Consider the following 16,850-nt stretch of genomic DNA (forward strand, 5'->3'; position numbering starts at 1 on the left):
GAATTCAACCTGCTGCTTCACTCTCCTGCCCTCCTTGTCCTTGGAAGAAGACATGCCAGTCATGTTGAGCTACGTCAAAGACCAGCTAGCTGTGCTCCTTGTCTCATTTTCCTTCTGAGTTCTGTGTTTTCTTTTTGGCCTTTCTTTAAACAAGAACCAGAAGAAAAAGGAGGAGGAGGAGGAGGAGGAGGAGGAGGAAGAGGAGGGTGGGGAGGAGGAGGAGGGAGAGGAGGAGGGGGAGGGGGAGGAGGGAGAGGAAGAGGAGGAGGGGGAGGAGGGAGAGGAAGAGGAGGACGGGGAGGAGGGGGAGGGAGAGGAAGAGGAGGATGGGGAGGAGGGGGAGGGAGAGGAGGAGGGAGAGGAGGGAGAGGAAGAGGAGGAGGGGGAGGAGGGAGAGGAAGAGGAGGATGGGGAGGAGGGGGAGGGAGAGGAAGAGGAGGAGGGGGAGGAGGAGGAGGGAGAGGAAGAGGAGAAGAGGAAGAGGAGGAAAGAAGAAGGAGAAGGAGCAGAGAGGAAGAGGAGGAGGAGGAGGAGGAGGAGGAGGAGGAGGAGGAGGAGGAGGAGGAGGAGGAGGAAAAGAAGTAGCAGCAGTGGTTACCAAGCATTGGTGCATAATGACACACACCTGTAATACCAGCACTCAGGAAGCTGAGGCAGGAGGATCCCTGGGAGTCTGAAGCCAGCCTGGGCAATACAGTGAAGTCAAAGCCAACCTGAACTATATGGAGATAGCCTGTCTATGAAAAAAATTCACCAAGCAAAATACAATCTGAAGTATCAGATAATAAAGTAAGAATGTAACATTATTCTAACTAGAGACAGAGTAGCTAACTGGTCCCTGCAGATCCCAGGCTGGATACAATTGAGTTTACTTTTTCAGCTTCTCTTTTCTTCCATCCCTTAAAATATGCTTTGTAATTTCACCCCCTAAACATGCTGTTCCCCCACCCCCTGTGCTGGTGGCCTTGAGCACAGGTCCTCACATATGCCTCGTAAGGAGTCTACACTGAGCGGTGCTGGCACTCTGTTAGCTGTCATTTTGAAGCATTTCCTGAAGGAAACCTACCTTATAATTGCAGCTGTAGAGAAGAAGGCTCTGCCGTTGTCAAAAAGGAGGAAAAGGTACTTCACGAGCTATTTGAAACAGACATCAGATGCTGTGCGAGAAATGCACTGGGCCGAGAATGCACCAAGCTGTTCACCATAGGTAATGCGGGACTGTCTGCTATGTGTCCTTAGTGACTGTTCCTAAGGGACCGATAGCATCTGCCTGCCTAATCATTCATTCCACTTCAGAAAGTTGATGGAAAGTTATACCAAAGTCCGGATCTTGATTTGGTGGTCCACATTCTGGCTTAAAAGCAAGTAAACACCCAGGTATGGCCCAGCGTGGTGGCCCATGCCTTTAATCCTTCTTTCATAGGACTTGGGTTTGTTTTGATTTGAATTAGTTACTCGGCTCAAACCCTGGAACTCAGAGCACCTGCTCTGACACTGAAAAGTTCCACTTCAGATCTTTCGCACCACTTTAATACGTTTATTTATTGTGTGTGTGCACGTGCACGCGCATCCTCCCACCTCCCACCCCCACCCCCGTGCTACAGTGTGCATGTGGAAGTCGGAGGTCTACTCATGGGTGTCTGTTCTTTCTATCAAAAGGGGCCCCTGGGTCAAATGCAGGTCATCCAGCGTGGCAGTGGCAGGACCTTCTATCCATGGAGTCATCTTGATGGCCTGCTCATACCATTTAAAATGTGACATGACAGAGTCTATAAGGGAGGGTTTTCTGCAACAAAGGGTACTCCATCGCTAGAGGGTGGTTTTTCTTTATTGTTGTTTAGCTTTGTTCTGCTCTGTGGCCCCGGGGCCTTCTCCAGGTCAGCCTCTCCTGCCCTGACCTTCTCAGCTCAGCATTGTTTTATTGTCTGGATTAGTAATGTTGGGGATGCGGACACCATTGCTTTAAGTTGTGAAAATGACATGCTTTTTTGTCTTGGTCTTATCTGGGATGTTCTTATCTTCTAGATCTAAACCAGGCTCCTCAGAGCACACTGCCCCAGTTATTTCTGAAAGTGGGGGAGCCCTTGTGGATAAGGTGCAAGGCCATCCATGTGAACCATGGATTCGGGCTCACCTGGGAGCTGGGAAACAAAGTCCTGGAGGAGGTAATGGTGCCCTGGGTATTTAAGGCGAGCTCCCAGCGTGGGCTGGAAGCCTGGACTGCAGACTCTTGTTTCATTAACACCCAGGGCAGCTACTTTGAGATGAGTTCCTACTCCACCAACAGATCCATGATCCGGATTCTCTTGGCTTTTGTGTCCTCTGTGGGAAGGAACAACACCGGATATTACACCTGTTCTTCCTCAAAGCATCCCAGCCAGACAGCGTTGGTGACCATCCTAGGTAACAGGCCGCTCATAAAATCTGGGTTTTGTTTGCTACTTAATGCTGTCCTGGAGACTGGTTGGCCTTGAAATCACAGAAATCTACCTGTGTCTGCCTCCCCAGTGCTGGGATTAAAAGCATGGGCCACCAAGCTTCTCGCTACTTGTGTATTTCGTTGCTTTTAATGTGGAATGTGGACTACGTGATGGAGATCGAATTTCAGAATCATTTTCCATCAAGACACTGAACAGGAAGGCTGGTGAGATAGCTCGGTCAGAAAAGACAATAGCTGCCAAGCCTGATGGCCCGAGTCCCATCCCTGGGACCCCTGGTAGAGAGGACTGACTGCTGTGAATTGTCCCCTGACCTCTACATGTGGCCTTTATCACACCAAAAACAATACATGAGTGTAATTTTTTAAAATATTAACTTTTATTTTTATGTCCATGGGTATTCTTCTGCATTTATGCCTGTGCCCTAGTGTGTGTGTGTGTGTGTGTGTGTGTGTGTGTGTGTGTGTGTGTGGTGCCTGCAGGGGCCAGAAAAGAGCGTCAGATCCTTTGGGATGGGAGTTACAGGTGGCTATGAGCTGCCACAAGGGTGCTGGGAATTAACCGAAGTTCTCTGGAAGAGCAGCCAGTGCTCTAACTGCTGAGCCATCTGTCCAGCTAAAAATCGTAAAAGAAGCCGAATTAGAATAGCATGGTCAGGGGGGCTGGGGATTTAGCTCAGTGGTAGAGCGCTTGCCTAGCAAGCGCAAGGCCCTGGGTTCGGTCCCCAGCTCCGAAAAAAAGAACCAAAAAAAAAAAAAAAAAAGAAAGAAAAAGAATAGCATGGTCAGGATAAGCTTCCCTCTGCCTTGCTCTCTGTGCTCTGCCCTACCCCTCCTTCTCCTCGGAGGCCATTGGCCACCAGCCCGAGAGGACAAAGGGAGCAGAGACAGAGAGCAGGATCCAGAATGACCTCTGGAGACTGCTGCAGTGAAACGAGTCCACTTTACTGTTTTAGGATAGGGTAGATAAGGACATTTTTAGGGTTACGAATTAAAAGGGCTAACCAGTCCTAACATCATTTGGGTGGGAAGGGCTGATTGGTTATTGTCTTAGTCAGGGTTTCCATTCCTGCACAGACATCATGGCCAAGAAGCAAGTTGGGGAGGAAAGGGTTTATTCAGTTTACACTTCCACATTGCTGTTCATCACCAAAGGAAGTCAGGCCTGGAACTCAAGCAGGGCAGGAAGCAGGAGCTGATGCAGAGGCCATGGAGGGATGTTACTCACTGGTTTGCTTCCCCTGGCTTGCTCAGCTTGCTCTCTTATAGAACCCAAGACCACCAGTCCAGGGACGGCACCACCACAATGGGCGGGGCCCTCCCACCCTTGATCACTAATTGAGAAAATGTCTTACGGCTGGATCTCATGGAGGCATTTCCTCAACTGAGGCTCCTTTCTCTGTGATAACTCCAGCGTGGGTCAAGTTGACACACAAAACCTTGAGTCTTTCGTTGCTTTTAATGTGGAATGTGGACTAGGTGATGGAGATCGAATTTCAGAATCATTTTCCATCAAGAAACCGAACAGGAAGCCTGGTGATATGGCTCAGTCAGAGAAGACAATATCTGCCAAGCCTGGTGGCCTGAGCCCCATCCCTGGGACTCCTTGATTGGAACCCTTCAAGCTGACACACAAAACCAGCCAGCATGGTTATAATGCAGTACTCAATTATGTGGGGGTTGAGTTATGCAGCCTCACACAGAACTCTGTACAAGGAGATTTTCCAGACAAGGCCAGCCACCTGTGTTCAGGGACACTCTCCAGACAGAGACAGAAACAGGGAAGCCCCACTAAGAAAGGGAGTCCCCCAGATAGCCATCTGGTTTAGGTGGACTGCTACCCTCATAGCAAGGCTCCCCTATAGCTCTCCTGTTCAGCCACATTCGGACGCTGCTATCTTTTCTGAGACCATATTGTAAGGGAACCACTGTAGATCTGACTTTGTCCTTCATGGACTGGGCAGTCCTGGCCAACCTTGGAGTCCCAGAACCTGCTACAAGATACCTGCCTAATGAATCCTTGTTCTGGGAAATGTCCCTAGTGAGTCATGACGGTGAGAACTGCGTTCACTCTGGGTAATTGAGAATTGGGATGCCTGTGAGGGTTTCAGAGTAATGGCCACATATAGGTGATGTCACATAGGGTGCAGGCTTTAGGGACGCGAGCAAGTCGAGGAAACATTTATGTTCTTAGCAGAACAATATAGAGGCTCATGGGGAGGTCATGCCCACATCACTTACCCCTGGAGATTATTTAACAAACCCCACATCGTTTGTCCCTGGAGATTATTTAATACGGGGCCTGTCCCTGGGTTCTCAGCAGGAGGGGTATGTCCTCTTAGTTTCTGAGTCACCTTTCCAGCTCTAACATCCGATCCCTGATGAAAATCCTGACTCCAAAAAAGTTAGCTGAGGAGGTTGGGGATTTAGCTCAGTGGTAGAGCGCTTGCCTAGCAAGTGCAAGGCCCTGGGTTCGGTCCCCAGCTCTGAAAAAAAAGAAAAAAGAAAAAAAAAAGTTAGCTGAGGACACACTGTAAAACCCTGTTCCTTCATTTGTGTGTGTGTGTGTGTGTGTGTGTGTAATTTGCAAATTTTCTTTTTACAGAAAAAGGTTTCATAAATGCTACCAGCTCACAAGAAGAGTATGAAATTGACCCGTATGAAAAGTTCTGCTTCTCGGTCAGGTTTAAAGCGTACCCACAAATCCGATGCAAGTGGACCTTCTCTCAAACATCGTTTCCTTGTGAACAAAGTGGCCTGGAGGATGGGTACAGGTGAGAAAGCACAGCCCTGTCCTCGCCCCTCACTGCCCTGGAGAAAGACAGTGTTGTATTTATGGAAGTGAATCCGTGTCCATGCACACCGATGCGCAGACCCTCCCCACCCTTCCCCCACCTCACCCCCACCCCCGTGCCAAGCACCAAACCCAGGGGCCTTGTCCGAGCTGGACAAGCACTCAGTCGCCAAGCTGTAGACTCAGCCCCCTGGGTCTGTGAGTTGATTTATTGTTGAGTCAGAAAACTGAAGACTGGAAGCAAATGGCACCTATTAGGAGAGCCCCCTCATGTTCTCTTCCGGGAGAAAAGCCTGCTGCATGAAAATAGAATCCTGGCAGTTTTCTGTCAAGAGACTGTGGTTTCCTGACTGAGTGCCACACTCTGACAGCGCGGGGCGGCTAAGTGCGGTTGTGAGTGATGGGGGAGTCAAACCTCCCTGCCAACTGAAAACATCTCCCATAGGTGTCCTGATTTATGTTCTCAGGCATAAATGCAGAAGTAGCCCGACCATAAGTGGTAAAGAGAATCTCATTCTCCCGGGGATTTGTGCCACACTATTCAAGAGTGTTCTGGAGGAGAAATTCTCATTCCTTCTCCAAAAAGCAAAAGCCAGATTCCCCTGCTTTCTTCCTATAATGGTGGGGACTCTTCTTTCTTTCTCCCCTTTACGGATTTTAGTTTGGGTCTTGTGTATTGTGTGTGGCAGTCTGTGTGCGTGACTTCAATTCATGGAGGCCAGAGGGTTGGGATCCCCTTGGAGTTGGAGGTACAGTGGCCGTGAGCTGTCCTATGACGTGGGTACTGAGAACCCAACTCGGGTCTTCTGCAAGAACAGCATAGGTTTCTTCTTGGTCGCCGCACCAGATCTGCAGCATGACTCCTCCTAGCTCTTTTTTTTTTTCTTTCTTTTTTTTTCGGAGCTGGGGACCGAACCCAGGGCCTTGCACTTGCTAGGCAAGCGCTCTACCACTGAGCTAAACCCCCAACCTCGACTCCTCCTAGCTCTTACAGCCCAGGTAGACTTTCCTACTCAGGGTAGGCTGTGAGAGCCAGGACATCACTGTCCTCTTTTAAGCCAGTCAGTCTGCGGTCTAGAACAGTCATTTCTCAGCACGTGACCCCTAAGTGTGAGAGTCACCAGGCAATTGTCTTAAAAGGTAGATTCATACCTTGTGGCTAGACATACTGTGTCAAAATTGAGACAAATTGCCCTGATTTTTTTCCCCAAGGTAGGGGCTCGATATATTGCCTGGGATGGACTTGAATCCTTGAGTTCAAGCCATCCTACCTCGGCCTCCTAAGTGGCTACCATGCATTAGATGCGCTGCATTGGAAGAAAACCATTGCTGCTGGCTTGTCTTTTTTTTTTTTCCCCCCGGAGCTGGGGACCGAACCCAGGGCCTTGCGCTTCCTAGGTAAGCGCTCTACCACTGAGCTAAATCCCCAACCCCGCTGCTGGCTTGTCTTACCTGCTGTTTAACTCCATAGCCACCAGCGTCAGTGAGGACTTTACACTGGACCAGTCTAAACTGAGATGTAAAATACACTCGGGGTTATGAAGACTTTGTATTTTAAGAAAGTATGGAAACCCAGTCAAGGTGGCAGGCAAATTCGATCCCAAAGGGATCAGCAGAGGTGAGCGGATCTCTGAGTTCGAAGCCAGCCTGGTCTATAGGAGAAGTTCCAGGACAGCCAGGGCTACACAGAGAAATCCTGTCACAAACAAACAAACAAAAAATGAACAAACAAAATAGGCATGTAAAAGACCTCATTAATAATTTTCACACCGGGGTTGGGGATTTAGCTCAGTGGTAGAGTGCTTGCCTAGCAAGCGCAAGGCCCTGGGTTTGGTCCCCAGCTCTGAAAAAAAGAAAAAAAAATAATAATTTTCACACTGAGGCTCTGTTTAAATGATTGTTTGAGGTGTGCTGAGAAATCAGCAAATGCGCTTAGCTTTTCCCTCTCTTTGCTTCCTGTACATGGTTTGCAGGGGATTTAAAAGGAGACTGGTGTTTGTGGCTCCTGATGAGCTTGTCATCTCTCTGGTCACTGTGACAAGTAAGAGCTGAGCTCTTTCTACTCTCCATGCTGCCCCTGGCATTTCTTTTATGATACTGTGCTGCTCTTTTTATTTTTTATTTTTTAATTCCCATAAGTGATTCGTAATTGGTCTTTGTTTGAGAGAGAATAGTGTGTGTCTGTGTCTGTCAGTGTGCGTGCGTGCGTGCGTGCGTGTGTGCGTGCGTGCGTGTGTGTGTGTGTGTGTGTGTGTGTGTGTGTGTGTGTATGGGATGGATCCCCTCGAACTGGAGTTGTGAGCCACCTCATGTGGGTGCTAGGAATTGAACTCAGGTCTTCTGGAAGAGCAATGCTTGTTTTGAACCCCTGAATTCTCTCTCTACCTCTAAATTTTCCTGGAGGGCGGTGGTGTGTGGTAGGGTGTATGTGTGTGTGCACCCATGTGCAGAGACTGGATCAACATTCTCTGTCGATCTCCACCATTTTAAGTCACATTTCATGCAGTGCTTGTGAGTGTTTTGCTTGCATGTGTATCTATGCATGAATGGTGGGGTGTCTGTCTGGTGGGGTGTCTGTCTGGTGGGGTGTCTGGTGAGGTGTCAGATGGGGTGTCTGTCAAGGTGTCTGGTTGGGTATTGGGTCACTTGGAAATGGAACTGTGGATGGTTGTAAACCACTATGTGGGTACTAGGAACCAAACCTAGGTCCCCTGCAAAAACAAGTGCTCTTAACTTCTGACTCTTCTCTCTAACCCTCTCCGCTATTTTTTCTTTCTTTTTTGAGACAGACTCTCTCATTGAACTTGGATCTTACCATTTTGGCTAGACTGGCTGGCCATCAAGCCAGATCTCTGTGTCTCTTTGTTCTCCATACCCCAGCACTAAGGCTACAGAGCCCGCCACTGCACCCGTCTTTTACCTGGTGGGGATCTGAACATAACAGTATGAGGCTTTATATACTGAGCCACCTCCTCGGCTTCCCCATTTAGATTTGGGGGGAAAGAAGGGGTGGTTTGAGAAAGGGTTTCTCTCTGTATCCTTGACTGTCCTGGAACTTACTATGAAGACCAGGCTGGCCTTGAACTCACTGAGATCTTCCAACTCTCTGCCTCCTGAGTGCCGGGCCTCAAGGTGTGTGCCCCCTTGCCTGGCTCTTCTAAGCTCTTATCCAGAACTTGATTCCAGTAGTAGCAGATAGGGAGGAACCAATGACCACGGAGCCTGTGTTCAGGACAGCTGGGTGCTGGCCCCTCTATGACAGTGTGAGATCTAACACAGCCTTAGAGCCTCCTGTTGCATTCCAGGACTCAGGCAAAGGAGGAGTTAAATCTGTTTTAATCTGTGAACCTTTGGGTAGTGGTGCAGCAACACAGTTAATCCTCACAGTCCAGGGGCAGAGGTAGTTGATATCTGTGAGTTCCGGGCTAGCCTAGGCTACATAGTGAGTTCCAGGCTAGCCTAGGCTACATAGTGAGTTCCAGGCCAGCCTGAACTACACTGTAAAGGGCCATGTGAGTGGGTAAGAAACTGCCATTTTCCTTCTCCCCTACAGGATACATATTGTCACTGTGTGACCTGGTGACACACAGCAGAACCTCTTGGGGTATCACAGGAGCTGTGTCTGCCATGCACCCAGGGGCCGCCCCACTGGGCAGGCTAGCCCCATTTCATCTACAAGCCTGAACCCCAGCGCTTTTCATCCCAGCCTGAGCTGTCCTGTGTCCCTTTCATTTCCAGTCCCCAGGAGCAGCTTCCCAAGTGACATCTCAGCTCTGAGTTTATAGCCTCTATAAAGATGGCCGAGCTGTCACCTCTCTAGCCCCACCCCATGCCTCGTTCAGGAAATGTGTGTGTGAACCTGGAAACGGACTCATTAGTCTGGACATGACTTCTCGGAGAAAGCCGAGCCCATGTTGTCTTCTGTGCACCACGCATGGCATCCAGTGCTTGGCGTGAGATTCTCTGAAGGCTCCCAGAGAATAAGAACCATGGGCAATGCCAGCAAGGAAGCCCGAGGCAAAGCAGTCAACGCTGAGCAGTGTCCCCCCCGCCCCAACCCCATTCTGTGAATCTTCTCTCTGCTGTGGGCTCTGGGTTGAGGTGGGAGGTAACACAACCTCTATTCAACTTTGATGGTGAAAAGTTTCAAATCTGCTAATCTGCCCAAGGAGCCGGCATCCTTAGCTCCCCAGCAGGCACAGCAGCTCTGCTGAGGTGAGTCGGGATGGAGATCATGATTTGAGAGCTGACCTGAGTGGCGGGAAGGTTGTTGGTTTGGTTTGGTTTGTTCTTTCATCTGTGTAGTAGCTGCACTCCCGTGGAAGCCTCGATGTGGTCATGGTGTACACCAGAAGTCTCTCGGCTTCCTCACCTTCGAAGCTTCATTTCTGCAATTCACTTCCTCAAATCGCACCCTGAGGCTCACTGGGGCTTGCCTTTCCGTGTCTGTGTCTGGTTTCCAGCTGCCGGGTGTTCTTTTACTTCTGAAAATATTTGCCCCCGACTTTGGGGCGAATTAGCTAGACTTACTGATTAATATCGAATAGGCATTAGTGACACAGTAGATAAAGGATTTCCCCCCGGAGATATTTCATCCACAAATCTCACTTCTGTCCCCACCGGGCTCTCGCTGAGTGCTCCTAAGTGAAGCAGGGGATGTCTCGTGTGTTTGCAGTCTGGGTGACCCTCTAGGGGCCGGCTCAGGATGAGAGTAGCCACACAGAAGCTTCTGGAAAGGTCCTATGGCAGAGCTGACATTTTCGTTTTTACTGAATGGGGTTTGTGGGTAGGGGAGCCGTGAGCCTGAGTATACGCAAAGAGGAAGGGGAAGATGTTCGTCTCTAGAGCAATACCAAGAGACCAACTGAGTCTTGTCTCCCTTTACTCACACTGTGGGTGACAGTGGCCCTGGCTCTTCTTTTCCTGGGCTACACAGTGAGACCGTGTCTTAAACATATGTAATGAGTGTATTTAATGCAATGGTTATATTATTATATCTTAGTTATCATTTTAATAGCTATATAGTGCTAAAGATTTTTAAAATTGAAACAGGGTCTCACTGTATAGCGCTGGCTGGCCTGGGACTGGAGACATAGATCAGACTGGCCTCAAACTCACAGAAATCCACCTGCCTGGCCCTAGATAGAACATTCTTTATGAATCATAAGCTGATTCCGGAGCCCTTGAGCTAAGGTTAGCCTTTCTCAAGTCCTCCCTCTGGGAGCTAAATACCAGGAAGGAGAAAGAGGCCTGGTGATAGACTGGACCTCTTCCTAATTCTAACGACATTGTGTTGTCTCAGTCTCTAAGATATGCCACTGACAACTCAAATTTCCTGATGCCAAGCGGGAAAGGGAGATGGGGTGAGAAAAGGGGAGAATGAAGCTTGGAAGAAATGAGGCTCTGAATTTCCTGGTACCTGACAGTCCCTCTCGTTGCTGCTGGGGTCATAAGCATGGGAAAAAGCCAGGTATGGTGGTACAGGCCTGTCACCTCAGAACACTGGAGGCTGAAGGCAGAAGGAATTCAGGTCTGAGGCCCGTCAAGGCCACAGAGAGGCAAAAGAAAGCAGTAAGCCTGTCTTGACATTTGGTTCCATGTCCCATCAAGTTATGCGACTCATATCCTACCTGAATAGTGGGTAAAATACCTCGGGGGCTCGCTCTGTAGCAAGCCACACCCTGTGGACATGGCACCATGGAAGAAAGGAGTGATCTCCATCAGCCTTGGGCTTGTGCGTTCCACACAGTGCAAACACCCCTTTTGTGGTCATTAGTTTCTCCACCAAATTGAGTGGAACTTGGAGTATGATCCCTGGCCAATCCTGTCAGTCACTCAGTCTCCTCCTCTTCTTCCTCCTCCTCTTCCTCTTCCTCCTCCTCCTCTTCCTCTTCCTCTTCCTCCTCTTCCTCCTCCTCTTCCTCCTCCTCCTCCTCTTCCTCCTCCTCCTCCTCCTCTTCCTCCTCCTCCTCCTCCTCTTCCTCCTCCTCCTCTTCCTCTTCCTCCTCCTCCTCTTCCTCTTCCTCCTCCTCTTCCTCTTCCTCTTCCTCCTCCTCCTCCTCTTCCTCCTCCTCCTCCTCCTCCTCCTCCTCCTCTCTGTTTGACACAGGTGAGGCTCAGTATGTGATCCACACTAGCCTTGGACTCTCTTTTAAGGATTTATGTATTTTTTTTTATTTTCTGTGTATTAGTGTTCGCCTGAATGTATGTGTTATGTGTACCCTGTGTGGAGGTCAGAAGAGGGCACTGGATGCCCTGATGGAGTTATAGGTAGCTGTGAGCCACCATGTGGGTGCTGCCTCCTGAATGTGGGGCCTCAAGGTGTGAGCCACCTTGCCTGGCTCCTCTGAGGGAGCAGCTAGTGCTCTTAACCTCAGAATCGGCTCTCCAGCCCTTGACCTTGAACTCTTTCTTAACCATCCCATCTCTGCCTCCAGAGATTAGAGGCATGGGCATGTGCCCAGGCCCTCAGCTGCGGGCAGCGTTGTTTGTTTGTTTTGTTTTTTAAACTCTTTTTATCCCCTTTCAAGGCCTTTTTGGCCATTGTCCACAGAAAAATCACACTTTCTGCTTTAGAGGCTCATGGCCTTCCTTGGCCCCCTGAAGCCTGGGAGTTGCTACAGCTTGGTTTTCCCACTCCCTGTCTGGCCTTCGGGGTTCTCCCACAGTCTTTCCATCCACACTTCTTCCCCCCACATTTCTTCCTTGTCCAAAAGGCCAGGATTATAAAATGGGGCATGGGGATGGAGCTCAGGTGGCAGAGCTCCTGCCTCACTGTCATGAAACCAGTCATGATGGCAATCAGAAGCAAGAAGCAGGAGTTCAAAGCCACCTTATAGCATGTTCAAGGCCAGTCTGGGATGCCGGAGACTCTCTCTTTTAAAAAAGAAACTGGGCGCAGAGCACGCGCTTTTAATTCCAGCACTCAGGAGACAGAGGCAGGCAGCTCTCTGGGTTCAAATCCAGCCTGGTTTACAGAGGGAGTTCCAAGACAGTCAGAGCTACACAGAGAAACCCTGTCTCAAAAAAAACCCCTATTATTATTATTATTATTAGCCACGCAGGGCTACAATGAGATCTTGTCTCCTCCCCCCAGCCACACCCCCTGTAGAAAAAGAAGGGGGTAAGAACTGGAAAAAAAATGTACAATTCTCAGCCTTTGATTGCTGAAAGCTTTTGGGACCTTTGGGCGTCCCGGGGGATTGAACTCAGGGATTGAACGCAGTGGATGTGGCTGGCAAGCATTCTAACATGCATCTCACCTGCAGACCCACTGCTGGAAATTCTTGGCAGATGCAGAAAGTGACTTTCAACTCGCAGATGGCCAGGGACATCCAACTAAGGGATAAGAGTGCCCAGGCAGCCCTGACTCAAAGCTCCAGCTGTCCAGGGTGTCTCGGGGACAACTGGGAGCCCTCCTTTTTGCACATGCACACCAGCACCCGCAATTTTGTTTTTCTCAGTATCTCTCCGGTGTGCCCTCTCACGCCTCTCCCACTCTTCCTCTGTAGGAACATTCTCCAAAACCTCAGATTCGAACTTCACTTTTCTAGTGATAATGCTTCCCACACCCTAGCACATCTGCTGTGTCCCCGTCCCTTTATGTGCTTTAGAGACAGCATCATCTCCCCACGTACCACAGCCCAGCCTGGAACCTACAATTTTCCTGCCTCAACCTCTCCAGCGCTGAGACGCAGGTGCGCACCACCAAGCCGGCTTCCCACAAGCGTGTCTTCACCTGTCTGCTTCCAGCATCACGCTGTGAATTTTAGGATAACGGAAACACCCTTTCTTCGGATTTGCTGCTGGAGACTAGATTCTTCCCATAGTCAGGTCTCCATTGGTTGTTGAACGAACGCATGGGTTCCTAGACTGTCACTACCATCTCTAGACTTCCTACCAATGACGTCTACCACTACAATCAGGCCATTCTAAAAGCTGCACATGCTGTTCTCAGGCACTCACACCATCTCCTTCCATTTCCACCTCTAAAGAATCTCGGCCACTTTTCAAGGGCCCTAATCAATGGACCCACTTTTACCTCTTAGCCCTCTTTGCCCAGCGCCTTGTTTCAGTCGGGATGCCCAACTTCTCATCCACATCCTGTGCCTTCCCGCCCTCAGGCTTGTGGTTGCTTCTCCTTGGGTCTCTCCTTTTTTTGCACTCCTAGCAAACGGGACTCCGGCCCTGCCTCTGAGAGAGCTTTCTATGCTGACTCTGCCTCTTTTCGGCAGCCGGCCGTCTTGGATTTAAAGCTTTAACGGTTCCTTTTGTGGGATTTTACAGCCCACCTGGGCAACGGTCTGGTTCAAGATGGGGAGAATAGCCCCCCTCATGCACTGGACCGCTCATCCCCGCTGTGTGGTGCAAGGAGTGATGAAGGGCCTCGGACTGGCGAGGCCTTGTGGGAGCCCAGTGGGTGGATGACTGGTGCAGGCACTCGAAGGGAATTCTGGGATGCCCTGCTTCCTGTCTTTGGCTTCCCTGCCACATTTTGCACTCTCGTTGTGTCGTACCCCCTCACGAGCCCCAAAGCAACAGGGACAACCAACCGCGGGTTGAAGCAGTATGCTCCAATCAAATTATTCTCTCCAAGTTGACTTATCTCGGCTCTCTGTTATGGTGACAGAAGGCAACAGGGAAGGGGGGCAAATTAGAGCAAAGATAATGACAATTTATGGAAAGACTGTAATTAAGCCCATTAATTTGTACTTTTTTTAAAAAAAGATTTATTCATTTCATATATGTGAATACACTACACTATAGCTGTCTTCAGACACAAGAAGGCTTCGGGTCCCATTACAGATGGCTGTGAGCCACCATGTGGGTGCTGGGAATTGAACTCAGGACCTCTGGAAGAGCAGTCCGTGCTCTTAACCGCTGAGCCCTACTTTGTATTTTTTTATACATTGTTCTTCACTGTAGCCTCTCCTGAATGCACCAGGCTGAGTTCATCTTTAATTCTTTCTCAAACAGCATTTCTAAATTTTGCGATCATAAGAACAACCCAGGAGAATACATATTCCATGGAGAAAATGATGACGCCCAGTTCACCAAAATGTTCATACTGAATATAAGAAGTAAGTTGAATCTCATCTTGTCTATTTTATTCCTCCATTAATTTTTAATCAAGAAGAGCCAAACACAGCTTAGAAGTGATGCTATCAAACTACTTTTTTAAGATTATTTGCCTGTGTAAGAATGTTTCGCCTATGTATGTGTCTCTGCACCACATGCATACAGTACCCACAAAGGCCACAAGGGGGCGTCTGCTCCCCCCAACTCAAGTTACACATGGTTGTGAGCCCCAGTGTGGGTGTTGGGAACTGAACCCAGTTCCTCTGCAACCACAGCCAGAGCTCTTACCCTCTGAGACATCTCTCCAGCCTCTGAGTTTGCTTTTGTAAGCTCCATGCTTCCTGTGTGTCGGCTTTAGTTATATATGTCCCTTTCTATATTCGTTCTTTGAGCAAATGTTCCATCCCCGATGTGCTGCGACTTTACTGGCTTGGCGCTATAAAAGGAACACTAAGGAAAGGCTGTCTAGTCCCTGCTATTTTTTTTTAATGATTTTTGTTTCGGTCTATGCAAAAGTAAGAAAAAGGCAATCTATTTCATTAGATATTTTGCAGAAAGTTTTGTATGTGCACTGGTGTTTTACCTACGTGTATGTCTGTGTGAGGGTGTCGGATATTGATGTTACAGGCCGTTGTGAGCTGCCATGTTGATGCTGGGAATTAAACCCGGGTCCTCTGGAAGATATTTTTAAAGCTAAGTGTTATGTTGAGGTGTGCAGGGAGATGGGAGTTCTACACCTCAGCTCCATCTAGGAGGTGACTGCCTGCACCAGTCAAGGTTTTGTGTCAGAGGAGGAAGGGAGCAAACCTTTGAGGCATCCTAAGTAAGAGGCTGTTTAGGGGCACATGGCACCTGGGGTAAGCAACCTCAGCAGAAGTCAGCTCTGAACTGATTCTGCAAATGCCCGTCTTCTACGAGCTTACTGCATGCTGCTTTCTACAGGGAAACCTCAAGTGCTAGCAAATGCCTCAGCCAGCCAGGCATCCTGTTTCTCTGATGGCTACCCGTTACCCAACTGGACCTGGAAGAAGTGTTCGGACAAGTCACCCAAGTAATGAGAACCTTGACGTCCCTTGAAATGGAAGAGCCAAGTTGGACATGGTGGCGCACTCCTGTAATCCCAGCACTCGGGAGGCTGAGGCAGGAGGATCTCAGAGTTTGAGGCCAGCATAGGGGTCCATAGTGAGGTCCTATTCCAAAGAACAAGAAGGGATAAAGGAAGGAAGGGGAGGAGGGAGGGAGGGAGGGAGGGCAAGAGAGGCAAGGGAAAGGAGAAAGGAAAAGAAAGGAAGAAGAGGGGTTAGGGATTTAGCTCAGTGGTAGAGTGCTTGCCTAGCAAGCGCAAGGCCCTGGGTTCGGTCCCCAGCTCCGAAAAAAAGAAAAAAAAAAAAAAGGAAGAAGAGTGAGAACAAGGCATAAGATCCTATCACCTGTTGTTAGTGGTACACCTTAAGAATGACACTGAAAATGCTTACCCTACGGCCACAACTTGGTTTTGGGAGGAGACCATCTGTAGAAACCCTAACTTCCTGTCCTACCATGACCCCGCCCACCTGACTTCCTGTCCTATCATGACCTCTCCCATCTAACATCCCTTTCCACCATTTTTTTTTCCAGCTGCACGGAGGAAATCCCAGAAGGAGTTTGGAATAAAAAGGCTAACAGAAAAGTGTTTGGACAGTGGGTGTCGAGCAGTACCCTGAATATGAGTGAGGCCGGGAGAGGGTTTCTGGTCAAATGCTGTGCATACAATTCTATGGGCACGTCTTGCGAAACCATCCTTTTAAACTCACCAGGTGTGCAGACGTTTGCTGTTGTGATAAACACTCTGTCCCCAGAAAAAACCCCCACGTGAAGTTGGGCACTGTGGCTGGCCTGTGCTGAGGAATTTTTATGAGATGGCCTAGTTCTGAGCGAGCATAGGGTCTTTTTGAGTCAGGCAAGAATCCCTAGGCAGACTCTGTCTGATTTTACTTACGTTTCAGCACCCAGTTATCCTTAGATTTATGACTCACAAGTCACAGTGCTGTGGAGTCCTGGAAATTCATGGTGTGGAGAATAGCTAACACAGACTGATCCGGAATTTCTGTCCTTCTCCACTTCAACAATTCCCTTATTCACCTTTAACCCGCAGAAGTCTAAGTTTTGAGGTTGTGTTTAGAGTCTTTCTAAAATTCCACTACTAGTTTAGGGTCACCAGATAATATTAATCCAAAGAGCAGAGGCACAGCCCACCCCACATTCCAGGGACAAAAGCAAGAGGCTCCGAAGTTCAAGTCTGGCGTGGGCTCTATAGTGAGACCCTGTCTCAGTGCAAAACAGCAAGCGGATAAGCCAAAGCTATGGCTTTGGAGAAATGTCTCAGTGGACTAGAACATCGGCTGCTCTTGCAGGGGACCTGGGTTTGATTCCCAGCACCCACATGGCAGCTTACAACCATATGTAGCCCTAGCTCTAACTCCAGGAGATCTGATACCCTCTTCTGGCCACTGAGGGCTCGGGGCATGCACATGGTACACAGACATACATGCAGACAAACAG

The 16,850-nt window shown here is 49.1% G+C and overlaps 1 protein-coding gene across 2 annotated transcripts in view; it reads left to right on the forward strand.

Annotated features, from left to right (window-relative positions):
• The window catches only part of Flt3 (Fms related receptor tyrosine kinase 3), a 75,274-nt gene that overhangs the window by 35,025 nt on the left and 23,399 nt on the right, over positions 1–16,850 (forward strand). For both annotated transcript variants that reach the window (XM_087577606.1, NM_001415752.1), the window contains 7 exon segments: positions 1,080–1,207; positions 2,026–2,165; positions 2,250–2,403; positions 5,043–5,211; positions 14,208–14,311; positions 15,252–15,360; positions 15,927–16,105. In XM_087577606.1, coding sequence (XP_087433732.1) covers positions 1,080–1,207; positions 2,026–2,165; positions 2,250–2,403; positions 5,043–5,211; positions 14,208–14,311; positions 15,252–15,360; positions 15,927–16,105 — 983 coding nt within the window.

This window comes from Rattus norvegicus, chromosome 12 (genome assembly GCF_021556685.1).
Source record: "Rattus norvegicus strain SHRSP/BbbUtx chromosome 12, alternate assembly SHRSP_T2T, whole genome shotgun sequence".
Taxonomy (NCBI): Eukaryota; Metazoa; Chordata; class Mammalia; order Rodentia; family Muridae; genus Rattus; species Rattus norvegicus.